This window comes from Culex quinquefasciatus, chromosome 1 (assembly GCF_015732765.1).
Source record: "Culex quinquefasciatus strain JHB chromosome 1, VPISU_Cqui_1.0_pri_paternal, whole genome shotgun sequence".
NCBI lineage: Eukaryota > Metazoa > Arthropoda > Insecta > Diptera > Culicidae > Culex > Culex quinquefasciatus.
Genome location: NC_051861.1, coordinates 93,298,170 through 93,325,115, shown reverse-complemented (window position 1 = coordinate 93,325,115; position 26,946 = coordinate 93,298,170). Strand labels below are relative to the sequence as shown.

The 26,946-nt window shown below is 34.6% G+C and overlaps 2 protein-coding genes across 7 annotated transcripts in view; both read left to right on the top strand.

Annotated features, from left to right (window-relative positions):
• The window catches only part of LOC6042715 (mannosyl-oligosaccharide alpha-1,2-mannosidase IA), a 69,039-nt gene that overhangs the window by 15,788 nt on the left and 26,305 nt on the right, over positions 1-26,946 (top strand). The window lies entirely within an intron of this gene.
• On the top strand, positions 4,319-4,922 carry LOC6042717. Its single transcript, XM_038256693.1, has 2 exons — positions 4,319-4,427; positions 4,489-4,922. The coding sequence occupies exons 1-2, from the start codon at positions 4,362-4,364 to the stop codon at positions 4,873-4,875; spliced, it is 453 nt and encodes a 150-aa protein (XP_038112621.1). The 5' UTR covers positions 4,319-4,361; the 3' UTR covers positions 4,876-4,922.

Here is a 26,946-nt window from a genome sequence, read left to right as displayed (position 1 = left end):
AGAGCACTAGAAAGTCTATCGGGAAGCTACCGCAATGACACGTTCCGCGATAATTATCTTTAACATGCGTGGAAATCCACGTTGGAAATAATCTAGTAATCGCACCAGAATATCCATTATTTAAATAAAGTTCTCACAAGTGGTGGTAGAAGTAGGTTATATTGCCTGGAAGTGTGGTACTGTATGCAAAGATGTTCACGTAATAAATCACACCTTGATGGGTTAGAACATATTATTAATCTTGAATATGAAATTTGCTATAATTTGCAGTGGAAATATCTTAAAAACTAACTTAATCCACTTATGTGGTTGGAGCCTTCCTCACTTATTACCAACAATGGCTTATATGATGGAATTGTACAAACATTTCATCTATTTTTTAGATCCGGAATAAAAAAGTACATAAATATCACTTAAGTGGCCATACCTCGAGACAGGGTTGCCAGATCTTCAATGTTTTGAACTCGTTGGAATGGTCTTTTGATAACCAAACCAACAATGGGTGGGATGGTGGATCCGGACAAAGTTTACATGCATTGAAGTGAGATCCGGCTTCAAAAAAGTACATAAATGTCACTTGAGTGGCCATATCTCGAGACAGGGTTGCCAGATCTTCAATGTTTTGGACTCTTTGGAAAGGTCTTTTGATAATCTTATAGTGTCACACACTATATATTAATTAGTACTTTTCGGACGTAAGATAAAACTTCGTAAAGCGCGAAATCTTGATAACGTCCTTCTCGGATCAAGGGCTTTTATTGACTTGTCAGGAGTGTGTGTCGCGATCGGTCCGCAGGCCGATCGACCGTCAGTGTGAGAGTATGCAGAGATAGTAGCGCGAGATCGGATACGATCGTGTAGGGGAAATTGGGGCGCATGAACCGCCACAATCTAATCAACGATGGGTCGGATGATGGACCCGGACTTAGTTTACATACATTTAAGTGATATCCGGCTTCCAAAAAGTACCGTAAACCGGGGTGACTTTGATAGGATTTCAATTTGTTTTTGGAATATTTTCCAACTGTCAAGGTTTTTCTCAAGATTATTATTTTTAAAACATGTACTGGGGTATGCCACACAAAGTCCATGCACTATTTTTGAAAAAAAGTTTTTTCAATAGTAATTGGAAAAATAGTTACGTTAAAAATTCTTAGTTTAAATTATTTTTACGTCAAATGTACCATCACTAAGGTTGCTGATACAGTTTTAAAGAAAGAAAATCAATATTTATATTTAGTTAACTAAGTTTATGTTCTTTTTAACAAAATACATATAAATTTCAGGTAAAATTGTTAAAATTTTTACCATTTCCTAGTGGAAAATTGTCCAAAGAATACGAAAATGCATTCCGTTTCCCGATTCAAAATCATGTTCATTGATAAAATCATGACACTTTGAGAAATTTTAAATGAAGCCTTTCATCAACATTTTCTTAGTTATAGTTAACTAACTATTTAAACTTTTCAAAATTTTATGAAAAGCAGATTTTTGATGCAAACAAACCAACTTCTGTGGCACTCAGAGGTTTGAATGCATTAGTTAATGTTCGACTAAAAAGCCAAAACATTTTTTTTTAAATCTCGTTTTAAGATATGTTATTTTTAGGTATTAGGTAGTTTTATTAGGTTGCTTTAACAATTACATTGGTGCAGTTGTTGTCCTGAGCTGAGATATGGACTACCTGTTCGAAACGGGGAGAGAGTTTACTGGTACTAAGGAGAACGAATTGGACAGAGAAGGAAAAAAATTGCAAAAATAACCTTGGAAAGATTTTTTTTTATTATTCTTTTTTTTATTTTTTTTATTCTTTGTTCTCTATCTTAACCTATACCCTAACTGGCTCAATCGGCCTTGCCATCACGGAGCCGTGTGTCTATTTATAGATTTCGAGTTCTATTGTTCTTGTTCATGATGGATGATGATGATCTCCAGGGGGGTCTTCTTGGAAGAGTCTTTCTTCCTTCCTTCACGCGTTGTGGTGTGGTTGGTTGGTCATCTTCCCGTCCTGTTTGCACTCAACTACCACTATCTGGTTCTAGCGGGGGGAGCGGCATGCGTGTGTGTTTTGGTAATTAATTACCGGGGTTCTGGTGCTCCCAGAGGGAGCAAGGGGGTCTAGTTGCCACCGAAAAATCGGTGACGAGGTGACCGGGCGGGATTCGATCCCTGATCGTCTGCTTGGAAGGCAGATCGCTTAACCATCAGGCTAAGTACCCGGACAACCTTCGAAAGATATCACAGTAAAAATAATGTAATTTTTGAAAGTGTAGTTTTGGAAGTTGAATATTACCTTTTTAATGCTGTAATTTTACCTCAATTTAGACTGAAAATGGGGCATTACACCAGAAAAGTGGTAAAATTACACATTTTCTGGATAATATTACAATTTTTTTCTGACATAAAATATGTACCATTTCCAGATGTAATATTACCATGATTTTTTTTATTGTGATGTTATAGGTGGCCAAAACTGTTATCTTTTGAGCTACGGTACAAGTTGATCAAAATTTCAACATCGTGCATTTTTTTGTCATTAAAATGCAGCCCAAAAGTGGTCAAGATATCGATAGTTCAAAATTAAGGCTAATAGGTAAGGCTACCAACTGTACGAATTTTTTCATTACAATCCGGATTTTCGAACCTCTTCGCGGATTTTTAACAGGCTGGAATTTTTGTAGGGATTTTACGCATAATACGGATTTGTACGGAATTTTAACAACTTTTTAATAATTGAATTGCTTTTTGATTTGGTCGAAGCTTTTGTTAACTAGAATTTTTTTATTTTTCTGTGAGTTTGATTTAAAAAGGGAGAGTTTTCCGGGGTTTCCTCAATTCAAACTTGATTATCAATAATTCTAGAGTTTTTGAACTATTGTCTTTCATATGTTGATAGGACCTTTTTTTAAAAAAACTATAGAATTGTTCTTTTAGAAATTCCTTACTAAATATATTTATTCATTTCCAAAGGCTTTCTAAAACTTGCGAAAACATTTGAACATTAGAATTAACAAATCTAGAGTTTTTTAAGGTCCTATAAACTGTTGTGTTTCACATGTTATAGGACCTTTTCAATAAAAAAAAACTCTGGAAAAGTACTCGTGAAAACACTAAGAACGATATTATTCGTAAAAGCAAACTTGACATTTCGTAAACTTTTAAACGTTTAACAAAAAAAAAATTGAAGAACATAATGATTTGATTCAAATCACGGTTTATTTTATGAATACTTTTAAACGTGCATGTCATAAGCACTCTGATATCATTTTGTGAAATTTGTTAACTGTAAAAACGACACAGTTATATATTTTTAATTATCAAATTTATTATTTTATTTATCTAAATAATTCATTGACAGCTTTGTTACACCATGGTGTCATATCGGCAACGTGTACGGCTTTTTGCTCAGCAAGAGTTGGTAGCCTTACGAAATAGAAATATACTTTGTTTGCAAATTTTCTCTATTTCAATCCATTGCACCAAAGCCCAAACGTAAAAACTTTTTTTTCTATACGTGGTAATTAAAAATAAATTTGTTTCCCGTGCAAATTTCCATGTTAAATAGAATCGCTTTGCGCAATGTGGGAACTAAGTCAATCGTTCCCAAAATTGAGGAAGTTGTGTAAGACTCTAAAAGGATAAACAATGTAAATTTTGGTGAGCGCTATCTATTTATTTTTAATATTCAAACTTACAACTTTACCGAACATATCAAATCGACTTGCAAATCCCTAGTTTTAGTTATTCGAATGTTTAAATTTTTAAGGAATAAATAGCAAAATAGCAACTTTTTCCTTGAAAAAATGGACAACATCCCATTAAATAAAGATAAGCAACGAAAAAATTATTTGCTAAAACGTAAACAAAACGTTAATAAACGAAACATTTCTTGTTTACAAAACCAGTATAAAAGGCAATGGTATGATTTTTTCCCGTTGATAACTAGCTCGATCGAAATTGTTTATCAACTACTAAAAGCATTGTTAAGGGGTCATTGCACTATCACTTGTAATAAACTGTGAAACATTCCACCTCAAAGTTATTCCGGCACTTGTGGGTGACTTATAGCTCGTACAAGTCGCGAACATCGACAGACGTTCTTTTCATAACTCGAATCAACTTTATCATTCATCGTTACAACAGTTTGGTTGATGGAATCATTGGTGTTTGTTCTGATGTGATTGAAAAGTGCGTAACAAAAGATACGCTTTGATACTACAATCGTTTAAATGCGTGTATTTAGGTGGTTTACCCTAACTATTCGTATTGTTTTATAGGGAGGGAAAATCTTTGCTTTTGGAGTATAAATTGAGCTAGTTGTATCTAGTCGGGATTAGAGCTGAACAAGCAGCGTTGGTAAAATGATCAGAACAGTTTCAACTGCTGTGTTTTTGTTGTTTGGAGCTGCAGTCCTTGCGGGACCTGCTGTAAGTATCGACTTTTTGTATTGATTCAACTCTGTACTGAAGGATTCCTAATCCAATCCAGGGATTCAACCCGGAACGGCTCGGTCGCCTGATCAAGGTTTGCACCAAGGGAGCGAACGTGACCCGGGAGCTCGTGGAGGGCTACAAACGGCTGGAGTTTCCGGCGGATCCGGACACCAAGTGCGTCATGCGTTGCATCGGACTCAATATGGGCGTGTACGACGATCTGACGGGAGTTCACATGGACGCCACCTGGCAGATGTTCCGCTCGGGGAGGAAGGATTTTGAGAAGAAGGCGTACGTCGATGAGCATTTAGGGTGTATTCGGGGGAATTTGAAGTCCTTGGCGGATGATGCGTATTGTGAGCGCGTTTACGGATCTTATTTATGCTACAAGGAAGAATTCGAACGACTGACTATGGGATCTGCGAAGAGTAAGAAAAACTAGTCACATGTGTTACATTGTAATGAAAATAAAAGCTTTCTCCAATTTGATTTTTTTCTACATCTTGTAAGATGAAAACCCAATGATCCATAGGGAGAAACATCTCGGAATCGCATAGATGAGGCAGATTTGCTCCACTTGGCACCGTTGGCAATGGACCGGAAAACTGCATCCGACATGCCCGATTACAAGTCTTATCATTGTTTCGATGGATTATTACCATAAACCAAAACAATTGCCCTCGTACCGAAGCGTAGTAATACTGGTACTAGTGGGCGGGTTAAGAAATATGGCCACATGGCTGATGAAATCGGTGCCAACAAACCCTGCTACCAGCGGTATCATAGACAGATGCAACCGCACAGCACAGTGCACTTACAACAATTGACCGCAAGAGACCGTGGTTGGGAAGATTTATGAATACGAGTGTACGCATTACGTGATGTGTGCAACGCTATATTGATTGTCCTAGAATTGAATCCGGCTTTTGCGTTACTAAACTTTGTTTTTTATTTTTTATTAAAAATTTGGCGATAATCCTTATCTACTGGTACAATTATTTGTAGTTAAAAAAAACTTGAAATCATAGACAAACAGACATTTATCATTAAAATTGATTATCAAACAAAGCCATCTACACCCACCGAAAAGAAACTGATTGCTGGTGAACTATGGTTTCTAAATTCTAAATGTGATGGTGGATGTGGTGACCATTCAAATTGATCGTTAAATTGAGAGAATCTCAAAGAGATGAAAGTCTGTTTGTCTGTGATATAATGTTGGCTGGCCGTGCATGCTAAGAACTACTTAGCGCTGGTGTCGGTTCGAGCAGCAAAAAAAAAGTGAGAAAAGAGGGCGTAATATCTTAATTTACGTCTTGGCACGCGCTGCCTCCGTGTAAAAGCTAGTGCAAGTAACATATCTTCAGTATCACGCAAATTATCATTTTTTTCTAATTATGTCAAGGTCGGGTTGTGTTATACTTTTTCCGCATAAAGTTTATAATATTGAAAGTAAAGTGTGTTAAATGCAACTTTCTCCGTTGTCCCCCTTCTCCTTCTCTCTCCAACTCAATCTGCTAAGTCGCGGTTGATAAATGGTTAGCCCGTCTGGACTGAAGCCGTACGCAAATCGTGTTTTATTGTGTATGAGTACCGTGGAAAAAAAAAACAACTGTTTGGGTATGTATGTGTGCCTGAGAGAATCTACAATGAGTGCTAGCAGGTTAAACGTAGGCGACGAGACAAACTATGTGCAAATTGGTGGTCGTCGTTGCCTAGATTGGCTCTTAATGTGCGGGTTAGAAAGTGTGTCTTATCCGGTGCAAAAACGTGACTATACAGCTGGTTCGAGGGGGAGGGGACAAGTTTTCCGGCAAAAATATTTTCGAGACTGAAAAATAAAATCTTGCATATAGAATTTTTGAGCATTTTTTTATGTTTGAAACCGCTTGAATAAGATAGAACTTGTTTGTCAGCAAAAATTTTGAACATAACTTTAAAATCAACAATTCTCATAAAGATGGCGTATATTTTTATTTCAGTATTTTTTTTTCAGAAAGCTTTTCTGCCCATGAATGTCTCATATGCTTTTTGGACGATTTTGAGTTAGATACTGGAATAGTTTATTATTTTATGCTTCTCTAAGCTCCTGTAATAATATTCACCATTTTGATCTAGAAATTCGAAAATCAACGGCAAGTTTGCTTGTCCCATCTGAAAAATGTTTAAATATGAGTGCAATCTTAAAAATGTTCGCATATTTGACCCGCCTGGTATTGCTTTTATCCTTTCTACTCAAAGGATTATATTTTAACAGGAATGCTCAATCCGGAGATCGTACACCGGTTCCATTGATTTGATACGCACTTTTTAAAACCATGAAAAATTTAAATTTTTCACTCTCCATTTGTTTTCAGTTGACGGTAGCATGGTAGCATACTTCGATCGGGCTGGTATGCGAACATTTTGATAGACTATGAAGAAAATGTTCACATACCAGGTCCCATCCGACGCACTTTTTTAAATTATAAATAATTAATCAAGACAATTATTAATACAAGAGCAACTCTCTACCAAAACCGGAAATGGATTTTATTTGTATTTTTTGATTTGTAGGGGCCTTTCCTATGATCATAGAAGCTATTTTGTGTCATTGGTTAACCTATACAAGTCTCTATACAATTTTGGCAGCTGTCCACACAAAAATGGTACGTAGATATTTAAACAGCTGTAACTTTTGAGTGAATTTTCTGATCCCGAATTGATCAGTCTTTGTCTTCGGCAAAGTTGTAGGTATTGTTGAGGACTATTGAGAAAAAATAGGTTCACGGATTTTTTTTGCAGATTTTTTGATTATCTTTTTTTTACAAAAAACTCAATTTCCCAAAATACGTATTTTTCGATTTTCGAGATTTTTCTAACAGACATTTAAACACATTTATTTCTGAAAAAGATCAGAGAAAATGTTTGAAAAACTACTGTAAACATAAAAATGATTAAAAAGGTAATTTTGATGCAAATTTTTCCAAATTAATTACATAAAAAGTTGACCGAAACAAAACAATAGATTTGTTTACAGTTACTGTACTGATAATCAACATTACACACTGTTCAGTTCACTTTTACACACTTGTATGGGATTTTTCAGTTCAAGTATGATTACACGAAAGTGTGTAATCATACTTGAACTGAAAAATCCCATACAAGTGTGTAAAAGTGAACTGAAAAAAGTGTAATGCTGTTTACCAGTGTACTTCGACCACTTGAGTATAGATGGCGCAAGTGATAGTTTGCTTCAAGAAAATTTGTTCCTGGTGTCATGTCCGTTCGTCCGCGTTTATACTCATAATTGGAAAAATATGCAATTAGGTTGATTACAACAAGCATTTATTGTATGTTTAAGAAAAACTTTTGCTTAAATACACAGTTTTCTTCATTTTTAAAGGCTAAATTAACAGGGGTCCATTTTTGGAAAAGTTAGAATTGGGTACTAAAGCCCTATGTCAATTTTTATGTACAACGGTAAAAAACACGATTAAAAACCATTTCTGATCACTTTTTTTCATTTTAATGCAAAATTTTTTTTTGACAAGACAACATTTTTTCGATGGATCAACTATGGTCCCCTTGGAACGGGCTGTCAAGTAGGAACTTTTCTGTCAAGAAGGACCGCGAGTTTATTTTTTTCCAAATTGATTTAAAAATCCATTTTAAACTCTTTGTTGTCGTACAAAGGGTCATTGTACTCAGAAAAATAAGCTTTATCGCTGTAAACAATAATATCAGCAATCCAAGCTTCATTTTAGGACCCAATTATCGTTATCCTATTTTAGACCCCCTAATTTTTGCACGAAAACGAGCAGTTCTTCGCTTTATTTTAGTAAAGTTTCTGAAACTTGCATTCTTTCGACTTACTGAAGTTAAATAATCAATCAAAAAATGATTTGATAGTTGATTCAATCATGAAATAGTAATGCTGAGCAATTCTCTACGAAATCGGTCTTTTTTCTTAAATTTTAATTTTTGTATTTTTCAATCCGACTGAAACTTTTTTGGTGCCTTCGGTATGTCCAAAGAAGCCATTTTGCATCATTAGTTTGTCCATATAATTTTCCATACAAATTTGGCAGCTGTCCATACAAAAATGATATGTGAAAATTCAAAAATCTGTATCTTTTGAAGGAATTTTTTGATCCATTTGGTGTCTTCGGCAAAGTTGTAGGTATGGATACGTGCTACACTGGAAAAAAGATACACGGTAAAAAAAAATGTTGGTGATTTTTAATTTAACTTTTTGTCACTTAAACTTGATTTGCAAAAGAACACTATTTTTATTTTTTTTTTATATGTTTTAGAGGACATCAAAAGCCAACTTTTCAGAAATTTCCAGGTGGTGCAAAAAATCTTTGTACGAGTTATGAATTTTTGAATTAATACTGATTTTTTCAAAAAATCGAAAAATTGGTCGCAAAAATTTTTCAACTTCATTTTTCGATGTAAAATCAAATTTGCAATCAAAAAGTACTTTTGATAAAGTGCACCGTTTTCAAGTTAAATCCATTTTTTGGTGACTTTTTTGAAAATAGTCGCAGTTTTTCATTTTTTTTTAAATTAGTGGACATGTTTGCCCACCTTTGAAAAAAATATTTTTGAAAAGCTAAGAATATTCTCTATATTTTGCTTTTTAGAACTTTGTTGATACGACGCTGGGTCTCGTGGCGCAGGGGTAGCGGCTTCGGCTGCTGATTCTATCGGATGGTGAAGTAAAACGTCGGTCCCGTTTTCTCCTGTCTCGTCAGAGGCGCTGGAGCAGAAATCCCACGTTAGAGGAAGGCCATGCCCCGGGGGGCGTAGTGCCAATAGTTTCGTTTTTCGTGATACGACTAGCCCAGATTTTTGTCACCCAACAATATCTCAGGATTTTTTGCACAGCCTGGAAATTTCTGAAAAGTTGGCATTTGATGTTCTCTAAAACATATATATAAAAAAAATGTAAAAATAGTGTTTTTTTGCAAGTAAAATTTTAGTGACAAAAAGTTAAATTAAAAATCACCAACATTTTTTACCGTGTATCTTTTTTTCCAGTGTAGTCCGTATCCATACCTACAACTTTGCCGAAGACACCAAATCAATCAAAAAATTCCTTCAAAGATACAGATTTTTGAATTTTCACATATCATTTTTGTATGGACAGCTGCCAAATTTGTATGGAAAATTATATGGACAAACTAATGATGCAAAATGGCTTCTTTGGGCATACCGAAGGCACCAAAAAAGTTTCAGTCGGATTAAAAAATACAAAAAAAATTCGAATGACCGAAATCTGGGAGAACTGCTCTGCTGTTTTGTTGTGAAAATGCTAGTGGCCATGGCTGATTTCAGACGTCGAACTCAAAACAGTGATTTTGGCGAAAATGACACTTCAATGTCAGTCAAAATTGTTTCAAATGATGCTGAACTTGTCAAATAAAAGGTTCGCAGACAAAACACGCTTGAAATTGTGATTTAATTGATTTTTCATCAAAAACCCTTCAGAGGGTCCACTATAGGAAAGGGGTCCACTAATGTATAAAGTTGTAGAGTAGATTTTTTTTTTAAATAAATGACGTATAGCTATGCCACGAAATTAAAATTTTGAAGACAAAGATTAAAAAAGAACTTTTTGTTAACTGTAGTACCTGTCTTTGCCCATTAACCCTCAAAGAAGCCGGAATGCGCCCGGTGGGTATGCAACCACAACTCGTTATCTTCGTTCGTTTTCTTACAACCACGTTTCATTGAGAGCGTCGAGCGGCAGTTCGCTTTGTTTTTATTTTCATTCACGCTCGAGAGAAGCTCGCACGAAGAAGAGCAAACACGCTGCCACTTTATTGATTGCGAAACGGGGCGTCAAACACTTTGTTTTTTTTTTTCCAAATCCAACTTCGAGTAATGGTCAAGGTCGCCACCCCAACAAAACACACTTTCGGATGTGTGTCTTTGCACTTGAGCGACCATGTGCACATGTGCGGCATTGAAATAGGGGAAGGTGGGGCAAGACGACCATATGGGGCAAGAGGAACAATCGCTCCTACGGCCGTAATTTTTACAATTTTGATTATTTCCTGTATGAGGAATTGTTGCTAGCAATGCAATTAGCTGATTCTACTACCACATAACCGCCAAAATGACGTAAACGCCACGGGGCATAAGATTTAATGAAGTTTTTTTCAAAACCTTTGTTTTCTTATAATATTTGGAAAGTACAAAATAAGGCTTAGAGTTCGTTTTAAGGCTCATTTTATCAAAATGCTATTTTTCCTAGATCAGTAGTGTCCCTACAAATGACATGCACCTATTACAAAGTATGATTTAACTTTTGGTTATTTTTGTTGAGAGCTTTTAAAAAATCTTGTTCAGGTGGGGCAAGTGTACCATATGGATTTTTAGTATGGAAAAAAATATGAATTGCTGCAAGAACATATTTTATAGGGAAATAAATACATGAAAGTACTTAAAAACTGATAAACAATCCTTTAAAAAAAATTGTTCATACAAAGTATAGTGATATTACTAAAATTTACTATTTATCATCGAAGTAGTTTTTTTTTCGTAAAAACGATAAAATTTTTAGTAAAATATTATTATTTAATCTAAAAATGAAGAAACCATTCAAATACATTCTAATCTGATGTATCTAAGTGATAACAGTTCAATTGTTAGCAAATTAACATGTTTTTTTAATGCATTGTTCCTCTTGCCCCAACGGGTTGTTCGTCTTGCCCCACTAGTTGAGTAGAACGTACGGAAAATCAAAAAATTTAAAATCAATTTTTCACATTAAACAACAGGATTTTTAAAAAACTTGTTTTAACAAAGTCTTAGTCAAGACCTAGAATAAGATGATTATAATAAAATCCGACAGATTTTTTAACTTTTTAATGGGTTATAACGAGCATTTCCTTAGCTTGTTACACTTGCCCCACTTTCCCCTACGCTGCTAGAGAGAGATTTGTGGAAACAACGAAACAACGATATTAGAAAAAAAAATGTGCAAAATTCATCATCGTTTGCGATTCCTGCAGCAGAATAGCGAACGTATGCTAATGCCAAAACCATGTTATGTGTGGCGTCTGCTTTTTTTGTGTGCCTATGTTTATGGACTGAATCGTTGGAATCACTAATTGGACTATTGAACTCGTCACCGGAAGTAGGAATTGACAAGGTGACCAATTAAATTAGTCAACTTGACCGTTCGTCAGTTATGAAAGCATTTGTATGTTTGTTCAGCATCAACGTCTAGTAAAGGCATATTGTTCAATTTTTTAATGTTTTATTCAATTTCTAGGCCAAATTTTAACCACCAGAAGATTTCCAAAAACGCTATGACCTAATGAACTAATCTCAACACACTTTAAAATAAATAAAAAAAAGGATCATCGTGGAATTCTATCGATAGCTCAACATCTGTAGTGTAGTTGTACCGCAGATACATGATTTGTTGAAGTGGGTTGAGTTTGAGCCCGTACTGTTCATACAATAACACAATTCTGAATCTACTGGGGAGGAAGAAGCGTGGAGACATACCACCATACGCTACGAGATTTTGGTATATTCGTTACCACGTTATGATGTTTTGGTGCTCCGGGACCCTCTGGGATGGGACATTGTATTTACACGGATGTCCTGGATCGATAAATCAACCACGACAAAATGTAAACAAACTGAGCATTAGGGTGGTACATTTTTCATATATTTTTATATTGTTGCATGAGTAAGTGTTTAGCAAAATTATTTGGACTAAAATTTAAAAAATCATTTCACAAATACAAACCGCAATGATTTTGAGATTAGAGCAAACTGTTAATATTGGAACGGTATTGTCGTGTCAAACCGGAGGGAATTATCAGGTCGTAACTCTACCGTTCGTTAATGATTGTTGTTGCCTTGCACTTTTAGATGCACTAAATAACCATAGACAAGAAGAACTCAATTGTGTACAATATTGGTAAAAGTTGTTATTGTGTAAGTTGTAACAAAAAAAAATAGATAAATCTCGGACAAAAATTTACCCTAACATTAGTCGCTTACCAAACAAATCTGTTCAATTTACTCCATAAATGAGAATTACAAACAGGAAAAAAAAAACAGATTGTCAACAACGAGCATCACGGAAGTTGTGCACCTCGTCTACGTTAGGTCGTTGGCTGATGGTACTTGACACTCTGAATCGGACAAATTGTTTGGATAATCCCCCAGGCAGCAGTAGGCTGTGAGCTGTGGTAATGGTTTGGATATATGCAAATTGGTTTTGTACTTTGCTCCGCTGTGATGGTGATTACGATCATCAAAAATTGTGATGAGAGTTTTCCAAAAAAATGGTCCCTTCTTCATTGAATACTATAACATTCAAATGTCCATGCCTTTTTTGTTTTCTTTCGATCATTTATCATGTTCAGTTCTTATTGTGTGCAAATTATCTTTTGCATTTTTAGTATTTTTTGGGCTTTATGATTGAACTTTGTTTAAAACGAGGGTTAAGTTTTAGAGGGCTCAGAATTTTTTCCTAGATTCACAAGATTCAAAAATTCATCAATAAAAAATTCCATGTTATTTTTCAAAAAAAAAGTAAAAAATACTGCGAGCAAAGCGAACTAACAAACCTAGTATTTGATCAAATGTCACGCAATTTAAATTTGTGTATTTTAAATGCCTTAAAGCAGTAATAACAATATTCAAATTTGAGCTCAGACTTACTTCTTCAAATTTTTAATTATTGCACTATAATTGAAATTCGTTTTCCTACCTTTTTGCAAATAAAGACTGAACAAATGTGGTCTTGAAAAAATGCTTTTTAACAAATAAAAAAAGAAGCTTCATCGAGTAATCCAGTGACGCAAATCAATGGCTGGCAAAAATTCAAATTTGAACCCATTTTTTAATAACTGAAAATGAGAAAACAAAAATTGAACCGTTTGTCTGCAAGTGGTTTGATCCAGTCCAAATTTCAGCATGCAGTTGTCCTGTCATGCTACATTTTGAAATCGAGCCATTGCTGGCGAAATGTCGGTCATGTTCTGGTGTTTGAAGAATACCTATACAGTCCAGACTCGATTATCCGAAGACCTCGGAAAAAAATCACTTCGGATAATCGAATCTGGACTGTATAACAAAAGTGTGTTTTTCCTTTATAAAAATAATAATAAAATAAACTGTATTTTCATGTGCAATAGAAATCCAATAGAACCAATAAAAAAATAAATGCAAAAAAAAACAGTTTGATTTCAAAACAGATTTTTACTCTTTCTTTGAAAAATCATTATGATGTTGAAAACACTACAATCTTTAGCATTACATTTTTATTTTCAAAAAAAACTAATTATTGTTTACTTTGTCTCTCTTTATTTCAGGTATGTATTTCAAGCATCGAATAGATTGAATGCTGTTGCTGGTAAGAGTTATTTAATTCATAAAGAGTAGGGTGGACACTCAACTCAGGAAATCGGGAAAGTCGAAAGATTTTTTGTCAAATGGTTAACTTTGAAAAATTACTGAAAATGTAGGGTTTCTTTAATTATTTTATTCTAGTCCAGAACAAAAAGGCTATTTCAAATATTTAACAAACTAAAAAAAGTTATGCCACAAAAAGCCGTTGGTTCTTTAAACGTTTACGTTTTGTCTCAAAATTCCAAATTTGTTAATACTTATAATTGCTAAATTAGTAGAGTAGAGGTAGAGGCTTATGCATACAAGATCTGTATTACAGGAAACTTTAGAGGACCCAGGAGATGGTCCAAAAAGTTTAAAGAGAAGACAATGTGATTCCAGAGATATACCTGAATATAATTTACCTTCAAATATTTTTCTAAATTGCTATAATGTATACTGTTTTCTAAATTAAATGTAAGTTTTTCATATGGAGCAATTCCAGCTCAAATCAGGAATTTTCTGTTACTTTTGTACCCGACCCTCTCCGATTTCAATGAAACTTTGTAGACATGTTATCCTAGGCCTATATAAGCCATTTTTGTGTATATGGAGCCAATAGTACTCGAAAATAACATTTGAGAAGGGCGTAAGGTATTTAAATATTTTTGTATTTTGCAATTTAAAAATTACCGTTGCATCGTATCAAAAAGTGGTCAAAGACAAACTTGTCGGAAATTGGACGGGCTTTCTGAAAAAATACACTGAAACAAAAATACACGCCACTTCTATGAGATTTTTCAGTTTTTAAGCTAAAAAGTTAAATTTGATGGTGATGTCACGATTTTTTTCGCTCAAATTTTTTGAGGAAATAGCCTAAAATGTTACAAAAAGATTATATTGACCATTGTCCAATCCTTGGGAAGATACAGCGGTTTTAAAAATAAAAATGTTGAAAAAATAGGTTTTTTGGTGGTTTTTGGCAATTTCTATATGACAGACTTGGTTTTTCAGTCTCGTTAATATTTTTACCGGAAGGCTCGTCCAACCTGCCATCAGTTTGTCTTTGACAGTTTTTCAATTTGACTCGTTTGAATATTTATATAAGCTTATTTACTATCAAGGTTTTTACCACACTGAAAAAATATATTCTATTTTCAGTTATGAGTAATTTATAAAGCTTATATCTGTAAGCCCATACATTCAACAGAAAAGCTGTCAAAGATAAACTTATGGGAAATGAGACGAGTTTTCCGGTAAAAATATTTACGAGACGGAAAAACCAAGTAATTGCCAAAAACCACCAAAGAACCTATTATTCAACATTTTTATTTTTAAAACCGCTGTATCTTCCCAAGGATTGGACTTAGGACAACGGTCAATATGGAGACTTTTATGTAAAATTGACGATTCCCACTATCGATTTTGAAAAATTTTGACGTTTAGACCACTTTTCAAAAAAAAAAACAGCTGCAGTAAATGATTTTTGCATTTTTCGTGAGTCTTTTTGTAACATTCTAGGCTATTTCCTCAAAAATTTTGAGCGAAAAAAAATCGTGACATCTCCATCAAATTTAACTTTTAAACATAAAAACTGAAAAATCTCATAGAAGTGGTGTGTATTTTTGTTTCAGAGTATTTTTTTCAGAAAGCTCGTAGGAAATTGGCTACAAGTTTGTCTTTGACCACTTTTTGATACGATGCAACGGCTTCGAGATACACTTATTTTTTAAATTGCAAAATACAAAAATATTTAAATACCATACGCCCTTCTCAAATGTTATTTTCGAGTACTATTGGCTCCATATACACAAAAATGGCTTATATAGGCCTAGGATAACATGTCTACAAAGTTTCATTGAAATCGGAGAGGGTCGGGTACAAAAGTACCATAAAAATTCCTGATTTGAGCTGGAATTGCTTTATGTTCTTGGACTTCCAAAAGATCCGACAGTTTTGGGACCATCCATAAACCACGTGGACACTTTAGGGGGAGGGTTATGGCGATTGTCCACGATCCATACAAAAAGATTTTTTTAGTATGGACAATTGTCCACGAGGGGGGGGGGGGGGGTTGAGATTTCCAAAAAAGTGTCCACGTGGTTTGTGGATGGTCCCTTTCCTATATTTATTAATATTGAAAAAATCATAATCTGGTTGATTTCAACCAAACGACCAAGCTTACCAGAAGGTGTAAGATCACATTTCATTTGACTCGCTAAAATTTTGGACCCTTCAAGAAACTGCTTGATCATCGTGAGACTGCCTCAAATCTCCGCCATCCGCATCGATCATGCTCTGTATAATTCACTTCCAAGGGCTGCCCCCCCAGCCGAGAAGGGGGCCTGTTTCTGATCTGCAAGTTTATAAGTCTAGACGACAAGAAGAGCTCTGCAAGAAAAAAAAACACAGAGGCAGAGAAGGTCATCCGTCGGCTCGGTTGCTGTCAAATGTCTAGGTTGCCGCTACTGCAACTAACCGCTCGACCATCGACAATAAACACGCACTACCAAACAGAAGAAACGGTCAGGTATTGTGGAACACACCCCAAACCGGAAACTGCTCAATCGTTTGATAGCTTTGACATCGAATGTGAGGATAAGCTTAGTAGAAGCTCTAATTTTAGAGTAGAAACAACGCCTTCATCCGAGATTAGATCCCAAGCTCTTTGGACGAGAGCGTATCTCTTTACCATCGCACCACTAATGCTTGACAATAGAAGAGTGGCAGACGCAGTATGCGATTCCTTTCAAAGGATGACGACCGTCAAGGTTGCTTCGAATGACAAAATAGCTGTCATTCGGTGGCACGATGTGGAGGTCGCATTGGCTGTCAGTAGTTCTTTACTTGGGTGTACGACCGGTGATGGTTCAGATGGTTTACACGCGCGCTCTCAACAATTAGTATGCGGCACAAGCAGCGTAACGACCTTGAAGAGTTTACGCGTAAGTTATGTTCGGATATTGTGGTGTTTCTTAATAATTGAGGTAGGATCTTGCCCGGTAGCTTGTATTTTCAATAACATAGCATTGTTTTGAACATCTGGGAAGTTATAAGATTCAGCTGTTGAAGGCTCGAACTTCTACTAAGAGTTTGACAACCGAAATAATACCATACCAATCTAGGTACGTTCAGAACCGGAAGAGTTTAAACAAGTTCGGACGTGTCATTACGTGAGCAATGGGATCAGATCACAATGAGTGACTCCAGTTACGCGCTCAAGTACGGAAGTGAATCAGAACATTGTAACTGCACCCTCCCCCAACCAAACCTCGGATAAGCTGTTTAGAGTCAGTCGTCAGTCGTCGCACAGGCAGCAGGTGTGATGCAACGGTCAACAGCCGCCAATGTCATGGCTGTTGAATGTGGAGCAAATCAATGAACTAACGTTAGTTGAGTACGCGTCGTGTACGGTGGTCACTGATCCGTATCGCAGGCAGGGGCCTGAAATTGCGACAAAACATTAAAAATTGCACCGGCAGTGCAGTTTGTGTGTTTTGAGTTTCATCAGCGGGTGGAACAGTTGGGAAACCGTTACCCGCGGGACTTTCCTATAGTATATTGTGCACTACGTAAATAAATATACTCAGATTGCCCCTTACAGCTGTGTGGCCATCTGTTTCGCGATAAGACTCTACATGAGTTCAGCCTAGTGGAGAGCTTGCCAGAAGTAGTATTCCTCAGCCGAAATCATATCAGTTCTATTAAAATAAACAGCAACTTGTAATTCAACACGCTTGATTTTACTTCTTTTCCGTATTCTACTTAAACCAACTTAGATAAGCGCAATTCATTCATTGCAATAATTTACAAGAAAAATAATAAAAAAGGTCATCGCTTCCAGTGATCCGCAGCATCAGGCGATCGTCGTCGGCGCTGCTGGAGAGTGAGGAGTAATCTTTGCTAATGTGGCGAATCGGGTTCGCTGGAAGTAAATAAAAAATAATGATAAGAGTTGAAGGAATGTTGCTTTAAAAACGTCGTTCCTACAGGGAACGTTGATTTTTTAAATTTTATTAATTATTAGCGAAATTTGCAAGTTGCATTTTCTGAAAAGTTTTCAAAGATAATTTAGATGAGGTGGAGATATCAGAGAACAAGCAACACTGTCTATAGTTATAGGTACTTTAATTTCAGTTTAAGTATGATACCATGAAAAATCGTGACTCAAGTAAAGTTTGTATACAGCTATTTTCAATGCATGATGATGTAAAGTTAGCTCAAGAAACATAGTTGGATAAATATTGTAATGTACTTTCCAGAAAGTCATTAAGTTTGACAATCTGGCAACACTTACAGTGAAACTGATACTGGAATCTTTGTTTGCAAGCTTGTCAAAGCACAGTCTTTACAGTTTCCTTGTTTGCTGAAAACTTTAGCCGTATTGTTACACAGATTTTGATCAACCGTGGCAGATTTTCTTGAAATTTGTCGTTAACGTCGAACTGTCAAAAATTTAACCCTGGGGATACTTTTAGTATATACTTTTGGGGATCTTTTAGTATAAAAGACATTAGGGTGGTTAAAATTTTAGGGTGGTTTACCATTATTATTATTTTACCGGTATGACTAGATAGCGCTTCATTGTCTTCAAAAAGTTGTAGGGGACACTATTCTGAGCAACTTTGCTGAAGAGCACAAAGCTCTATCTTCAAACGGGAAGTGTTTAGAGTCATTTTTGTGATTTAGGTGAAGCTGTTTATGAAAAAAATATTTTTTTGAATTTATCAACTCAGCGTCGTAGCGAGTTGGTGTCTTCTAGACATTAAAAAACACAAAAATAAACATTTTCAGTTAAAACTTGTTTCTTCTTGTACCACATAATTTATTATGTTTTTAGAAACAAAATTAGCATGAAAAAAATGGTGGGATCCAACTGTTTCCAATTAAAATTCGCCCTCAAAAAGTATATCATTATCACTTAAAAGACAGTGTTGTCAAATGTTCGAACTTTTAGACTCGCTTCGAAGGGTGTGCTTACTCATCCAGCGATATGTTGGATTATTGGTCTGGATATGGTTTTCGAACAGTTAGGGGAGAGTGGGGAGACTTGATCCCCTTTTTTTGTATCGCACATAACTCTGTAAATTTCTCACTAAACTATGATCTTTTTGCATGAAGTGAAAGCTTAAACATTCAACTATGTTTGGCTGATAAGGGTATTTCATCAGATAAACTCTTCGAATCATGCCAAGCGTTTTAAAAAAATATTTTGAACCGGCATTTTCAAAATGTTGGGGGTAATTTGATCCCCCTTTCAACATTTTGAAGAAATCTTAAGCAAAATATTTTTTATTCATCCAAACTTTTAATTTTCGTAAGTTACAGCAATTGCACATTAAACCTGCACGTTTGTGTTCAAAATATAACAAGTTTAGCATGCAAAATATTTAAAAACCTAAAATTTTCTTTTTTAGACCAAAATTGAGCAAAAGCTGGTAATTTTTGTTTACAAAACTTTTGAAAAATGGTTCAAACTGCAGTAAGTTATGTACAACTATACTAAAGGAAACTATGTACGAAAACCCAGCCCAATTATTTAATCTTGAGGCTGATTCCAGTGACTGTAAAAATGCAGGGATCAAGTCTCCCTAAACGCAATTTTTAAACAATTGATTGTAAAAATAGTATGACGATAAATTTATCGTCAAATCCTTAAGGGTTTTGGAGTTGATATGTTTACCAAACAATTCATATATAAACAATATTTTTTTGAATAATTTTCCAGTGTTTTCTATACTTACAAAACAAAGAAAAATGATCTCTTGGAAGTTTTTTGCAGCACTTTGTAGAAAAATGTGTGTAACTCAATCTAAACATTTTTTAATTTTTTTCTTTGTTTTCTACAATGAGTTTTAGTCAATTTCCCACAACTTTTTAGAACAAAGCTAATTGTTTTACCCACATGCTGATGAGATACAGGCTTGGGATCAAGTGTCCCCGGGGATCAAGTCTCCCCACTCTATCTATATAAATAATTGAATCAGCTAATTTATATTAATTGGTGATATCTACACTTCAATCTAAACATAGACTGCAGTTTTTAAATAGCTTAGGGGTTACATAAATGTAAATCGGCATAAATGTCAGAGTACGGTTTGAGAACATATTTAAACTGTTTTATATCTATTTTCAAGACATCAAAAAGCTTTTGCACAGTCGACATAAAAGCGCGCGAGCCGAGACACGAGCAGGGAGAGAGCAAAATCTGGAGTTTTTCTCTCTCTCTTTGAACTTTGCTCCCTCTCTGCTTGCGTCTCGGCCCGAGCGCTTTTATGTCGACTGTGCAAAAGCTTTCATGCACACCCTGAACTACCACATTCATACCGTCCAGCGTGTACAAATAGGGGGGTCTTTCTGTGTATTTTTGGATTCGTTGTATGGGAACTCGTGCATGGAGAAATACGAACAGGTTGGCGGCTGCTTGGGAGAATTTTCAGTGCGCGTTAGATTTTCATTGAGAGCTTTATGGATACGAATGCGCTTGGCTGTTCCATGATTCTAAGACGATTTGGCGTGTTCGCTCAAATATTTTTGTAAAACTTTTTTAATTGTTATAAATAGTAGAACAGCATGTTGCTTCCAAAAAGCGTTTTTAACTGAAATAAAGTAATAAATAGCTCAGTTAAAAGTGAGCAAGCACGTTCATCGACAGATTTGCAAAATAATTTGGAAGAAAATAGAACAAAATCTTTAACCTACCAAGCATACAATAATTTCCTTTACATGTTGTTTGTCCAAAAACAAAAATCAATATAAAACTGTTGTAATATTGTCCATGGTGTCGATTTCTGGAAAAGTCAGGGAAAACCTGGAATTGTCAGGGAATTTTATTTGACCTGGAAAAGTCAGGGAAAGTCAGGGAATTTTAAGCTGGGTCAGGGAATTTCGATGATCTTAAAAATATTACTACAAAATTTCATTTCTTTTTAAAAATTCGCCCTTGATGATGTATTTGAATGTCATCCAGGCCAAACTTTACAACAGTGATAATATTAATTTTTTTATATTGGTCAGTCCGGAAGGAAAATGCTTAAGAAAAGGGTCATGATGAAAACGCGTAGCTTGTTTGCAATATGTTTAGGTTTAAAAATCAAATAATTTGTATTTGATTTGAATTTCCGTTCAACTGAATATTACAAATTATCAACAAATTACTAGCGCACACCGGGTGGGACAATATGAGGCAGTTGCCCCACCATCCTCAGAGATTTGTTCTAAAATTGGTTGTTTGCTTAGCATAAAGGGACCGTAGAGAAAATCATACATTTTGTCAGAAAAATTTAATGATTTAAAAAGTCAAAAGTTAAAAATTCGAAGATTTGAAAATAAAAAATAAAAATTAAAATTCTAAATCATAAAGATTCTAAATTTTTAAAATTTTGAAATTCTGATATTTTGGAATTGTTGATTTCTTAATTTTTGAATTCTTATTCTAAAATTCTAAAAAATATAAGGTTAGAAAATTTTCCAAAATTTCACTTTAGTATTCGTTATCTAAATTTTTATTTTCTCACAATTAAACTGAACTATGATTTTGAAATGATCCAAAGTAGTCTAATTTTGTGTAATCTAGAATGTAAGCAAAAAAGTGATGGTGAAATGGAATTAAAAATTAAAGAAATAAATTCAAGAATTACAGAAATAAAACAAAAATTTATGGAAAAATAGGGTTGTTACGGACTACACTCAACGCATTTAAAAACATACTGACTCTGAATATTTAATTTTTTTAAAGTTTTGAGTAATGTTTTTTACCCTTATTTATTGTTCTTTTTTTACTGGATACATTCAATTTTAATCTTGTGAATCTTAATCATATTTCAAACTTTTCCTAAAGATACAGACATTTGGAAGCAACAAAAATTATGATTGGGCATGTTCCAGTGGGTTTACTGTGCTTCTATCCCAAATATGAGCTTGATTGGACGTAACAGAAGCTTCCCACCTTTGAATTTTAGATGGGATTCAACCAGTAGATTTTTTTTTTTAATTTGAACATTCTTGAAGAAAAATAAAAAAAATCAAAACATTCAAAAATTAAATCACCAACATTCAAAATTAGATTATTCAGAAATTAGGAAATAAAATTAGGAAAAATATTATTAAAACCCCAAAAAAATAAATTCATATTAAAAAAAATTAAAGATCCGAATATTTTTTAAAAATCTGAAAACAAAAATCAAAGGTATCACTATTCAAATATAAAAAATAAAATAAAAACAATCAAGAGAACAAAAAAAAAAGGTTAAATTCTTAAATTCTTAAATTCTGAAATTCTGAAATTCTGAAATTCTGAAATTCTGAAATTCTGAAATTCTGAAATTCTGAAATTCTTAAATTCTTAAATTCTTAAATTCTTATATTCTTTTCAAATTCAAATTCAAATTCGGTTTTATTGGTGAATAATCAAGATACAATAGGTTCTTTTGAAGTACAAAACAGAGTTTTGGAGTTCCTTTCAGCTGTGTGTTACATCATAATCCATTTTGGAACAGTTATTGCTTGTAAATAAAGGTGTTACCAAGAGTAAGAAAAATTTCAAAAAAAAACTTACTAAACTTGCTAGAAAAAGGGGATAGAAATAGAGAAAGCTTAAAACTAGATCACAGTTTTTTATCCTTTATAGATGTGCTTAATCATTAATTCCCCGAGGGCTAGAAATTGCTCCGCCTTGTTACGGCAGCTCCGAAACCGCGTCATCATCTCCCCCGCGAGAGCAAAGAACTCCGGCAGGGTAAAGAGATCTTCCCCGGTGACTTCTTGCTGGGCCGCATTGTCGCTACCGGCCGCGACCACGCTGGCAAACGATCGCCCCCAGCCAGGAGGGATCGCTGGGTTGTCCGCTGGAACCGTACGCTGGCCAGCTGCAGGAACGGCTGCACTCGTACTTCGTTGAGGAGGGTGGGACGCTGTTGCTTTCTTCTTCCTCTTTTCCTGCTCCTCGAGGTAGGACTTGCGCGCGACACATCCGCGGTAATTACCGGTATGGTTACCGCCGCAGTTCGCGCACTTTACGCGCGGCTTGGTTTGTTCTGCGTTTTCCCCCAAGTCCGCCTTTCGTGGCAGTGCGCACACCTCCGAGAGGTGTGACTCACCGCACTTCACGCAGCGGGGCTGGAGGTTGCAGTTCCGCGAGCCGTGGCCGAATTTCTGGCAACGGTGACATTGCGCTGCGTCCGTCGGATTTTGGAGTAAAACCGCCAGTTTACCCAAAACCGTCCAACGCCTTAGTCCGCCGCAGGGCTTGAATCTTGACGGTGCCGCGGTCGAAGTACAACAGGTACAGTGTGTGTGTACCTGTGACTGTTGTCTTCCGCGAGAGGACTTTTATGTCTCGCGGCGTTATTCCGGCACCCGAGAGGTGCTCCTTGAGAACGGAGGTCGGGCGGTCTTGGTACCCTGCAAGACAATCTTTACAGCGGTCTTCTGCGCGGGGTCAAATGTAGAATTTGAAGTTTTTACGCTTAAATTTCTCCACAACCAGGTCGAAGTTCTTTTGGTCAAATGTGAACACTTGCACTGACGCTTTACCTATTTTGAGGCAGTACACGAGGCCTTCCAGCTGCTCGTCAACATCGTCCGCCAACGTGTCCAAAACAAAAATTGGTGGTGGTCGTCGTTCCTTTGGAGTAATTACTTTTTTTGGCGTCGGCACTTTTTTCCGTGCACGACCATCGTCGTCGTCGTCGTCGTCGGTAGTGCTACCGTCGGTGTTGTTGTAGCTGCTTTCCTCGTCACTCAGCCTCGCGAACTTGTTACTGGTGGGAATGTTGGCGGATGTTGAAGCGCCATCGGTCGACGGATTGCCGGAAGTAGCTGAACGGAGCCTAATAGGGCTGCGATCCTGGACGCGGTAATTAGCGTGTAGTAACTTGGGGTCGAATCCTTTGGCGCTCACACTCCCCGGCGCGATGGCGGTCGACGCGGCGTTGGTTTGTTTACCTTTTTGCACACGGCCGGTAGACGAACTTCGCGGGTTTTTCGAAGCCGCACTCGAACTGCCACGGCCACGGCCGGCCCTTGGCATGCTGTTGGAGCAAACTCGCGGCTAATCACGGTAAATTACGGCGAAAATTTTCGAAAAAACGATGGAGCACTGAGCACTTGACTGCTGCTTGCACTCGTGCGTACACGGAGGTGTTCTTAAATTCTTAAATTCTTATATTCTTAAATTCTTAAATTCTTAAATTCTTAAATTCTTAAATTCTTAAATTCTTAAATTCTTAAATTCTTAAATTCTTAAATTCTTAAATTCTTAAATTCTTAAATTCTTAAATTCTTAAATTCTTAAATTTAAATTCTTAAATTCTTAAATTCTTAAATTCTTAAATTCTTAAATTCTTAAATTCTTAAATTCTTAAATTCTTAAATTCTTAAATTCTTAAATTCTTAAATTCTTAAATTCTTAAATTCTTAAATTCTTAAATTCTTAAATTCTTAAATTCTTAAATTCTTAAATTCTTAAATTCTTAAATTCTTAAATTCTTAAATTCTTAAATTCTTAAATTCTTAAATTCTTAAATTCTTAAATTCTTAAATTCTTAAATTCTTAAATTCTTAAATTCTTAAATTCTTAAATTCTTAAATTCTTAAATTCTGTCATTTTTGTTACCATCTTAGATTGCAGAAAACCTGATAAAATTTGGAGTGTTTTTAGAGTTTTTTTTTCGGTTAAAGAAATTTTGAGAAGAAGATGTAGGAAAATTTGCTTCGATTTTTCTAAGTGACGCTTTGGTATGATCAAAGAGTATGTATTCTCTCTGGTAAGATCATCAAGTATGAACTGTATCTTAAATTTAAAACCTCAAACATCGAGTATTTATTACAATTTTTAAATTTTATTATTTTTTATTAAGATTTCACATTTCTAAATGTTGAAATTTTTGTTTTTTTAGCAAAAATACATTTTCAGCGTTTCAAGATTTTGTGTTCTGAGATTTCAAAATTGAATTTATTATAAAACTTTTTGTATGTTTTTCGCAAAATTATTTTCTTAAAATAACGTGGATTTTGCGCGGATTAGGTTTTGGGATGGCGCGGATTTTTTTCGATTTCTTCGTAACAATTCTGAGTAAAGGAATTTGAGAGTTCAAGAATTTATAAAATATGGTCTCCCCGTAAATTCGTCAGCATCAGAGATTTCATAGGAATTGTACAACTACATTTCACATATTTTCCCCAAACAACATTCAAGGGGTTACAAGGAGGAGTTCCTGTGGTCAGATCGAGCTTAAATTTGGAATCTATTCCAAAACACCCAATTATCTAAGTTTGATAAATAATGACTATTTGAAAAGCTCGAGCAGTTTGTATTTTGTTTATATTTTTATAAAATGTATTGATCGTGTGAATGATCGTCTGTAGGCTCTAGTCAAAGTATAAACCTTTTTTTAATTTTATAGCAAAATGTTTTTTTGTAAAATTATTTTAGAAGATGTTTTCTTCAAATATCCAGAAAACCGTTTACTTTAAATACATTGATTGTTGAAAAATACCTAGATCTTTTTTAATACCGTAAACATGTACTTGAAATTTTTTCATTTAGTTGTATATTTTTCTTAGTTTTTCAATTTTGTTTTAAACTTTCTTAAGGTTCTACAAAATTACATATTTTTTCAAGTTTTTGTCTCTAAAACCTTTAGTTTTTTTTAATAAAAAAACGCAATCAAAAATGGCATTGGCCTAATTCGTTTGAAAATTCCGCAAAATGTCAACAATTTTAAAATTAAACATGACTTCTTACTTAAATTCAAATTTTCAATTGTTTTTTTTTTGAAAACTTTTAACTTGACATTTTCTTTAGGAAGTGAAGTGAAACTAACTCATCGCAATTTGAAATTTGCAACAATTGTAATTATTAATTATTTCTAGAGTTTTTTTAAAGGTCCTGTAAGCTATTGTGTTTCATATGTTTATAGGACCCACATAAAAAAAATTGTAACATTTAAAATTGCATCACCAAATAAAAAAACATATGACAATTTTATGGTTGCACATTTTGGATGTTCGATTAGAAAAAAATGATTGACAAAATAAAAAAAAAAGTTGTGAGGTTTTTGCAGAATCCGTCGTTAAAAATAAAATAAAAAGTCTTTATTTTTCTCTATATCTTAAATTTGCAATATTCAAAAAGGAAAATGCATGAAATCATAAAAACGCTCCAAACAATATGTTAGTATAGAAAACAAAAAAAAAATGGTGGTCTGGAGGGGTCAGGGAAAAGTCAGGGAAATTTATTTTGGGATTTGGATCGACACCATGATTGTGTACTTGGTTTGAATTCATGAGTTTTGATCGTTTAAATTTTTTTGGTAAAATTTTATAAAAAGATGTTTTTTTTTTGCAGATTTTCATAATTTTCATCGATATTAATTTTTTACCTCTAGTTTTTTAGGAAAATTTTGAAGAGAAACGTAAAATACAATGTTTATGGCCTAATTGTTTTGGAATGGTCAACACCCGGAATGTTTGCTTAGTGAGATTTGAGAATAATGATTTTTTTTGCTCTAATCTAATCCAATGGAACATAAGAGAAGTCACTCTGAAGAAAACTCCAGGGAAAAACTTGTGGTTGGATTACGCCTCAAGTTTTGATTTAGTTTTTTTATTTACAAAACAAGCTAATTATAGAAAACTACAATGTAAAAAGCATTTCAATTTTACACTTCTTGAACAATAATATTTGCTGTAATTTGAAAGAGTTACTATTTCAATAAAAATCATGTGATCAACAGCTCTCACAACAAAATTGCTAATCATCTAATTTTTTTTATTATGTATAAAAGATATTTTTTAAATATGATTGAGCTAAAAAACTTGAAAATTACTAAAAAGATTGTTTGAACAGGTAAACATTTTGGCCACGCGTCGCCTCTGTTAATATGATTTGTTTTCCAATTCTTAGAATTATTAATATTTGTAAACGTAATAACCAGTCTTTTAAAAATATAGAGAGTTGAATAGAAAACATTTAATGCACTAGACATTTTGTGAATCTGTAAACTCATATTTTAACAATTTTCCCTAATAAGCCAAATTAATTCTGATAAACGCCGAATACAAATTTTGATGCTTTTAAATTCTTATCGATTACTATGTATTCAACTATGAATGTATTTCTACAACAAAACATTTCCGGGGCAAAATTTGATATATATTTTTTCAA

Bases quoted from the DNA above. Each gene is read 5' to 3' on its own strand.
- LOC6042717 (XM_038256693.1), top strand. From the start codon at position 4,362: ATGATCAGAACAGTTTCAACTGCTGTGTTTTTGTTGTTTGGAGCTGCA. The intron at 4,428-4,488 runs GTAAGTATCGAC...AATCCAATCCAG, and splicing joins CAGTCCTTGCGGGACCTGCT to GGATTCAACCCGGAACGGCT.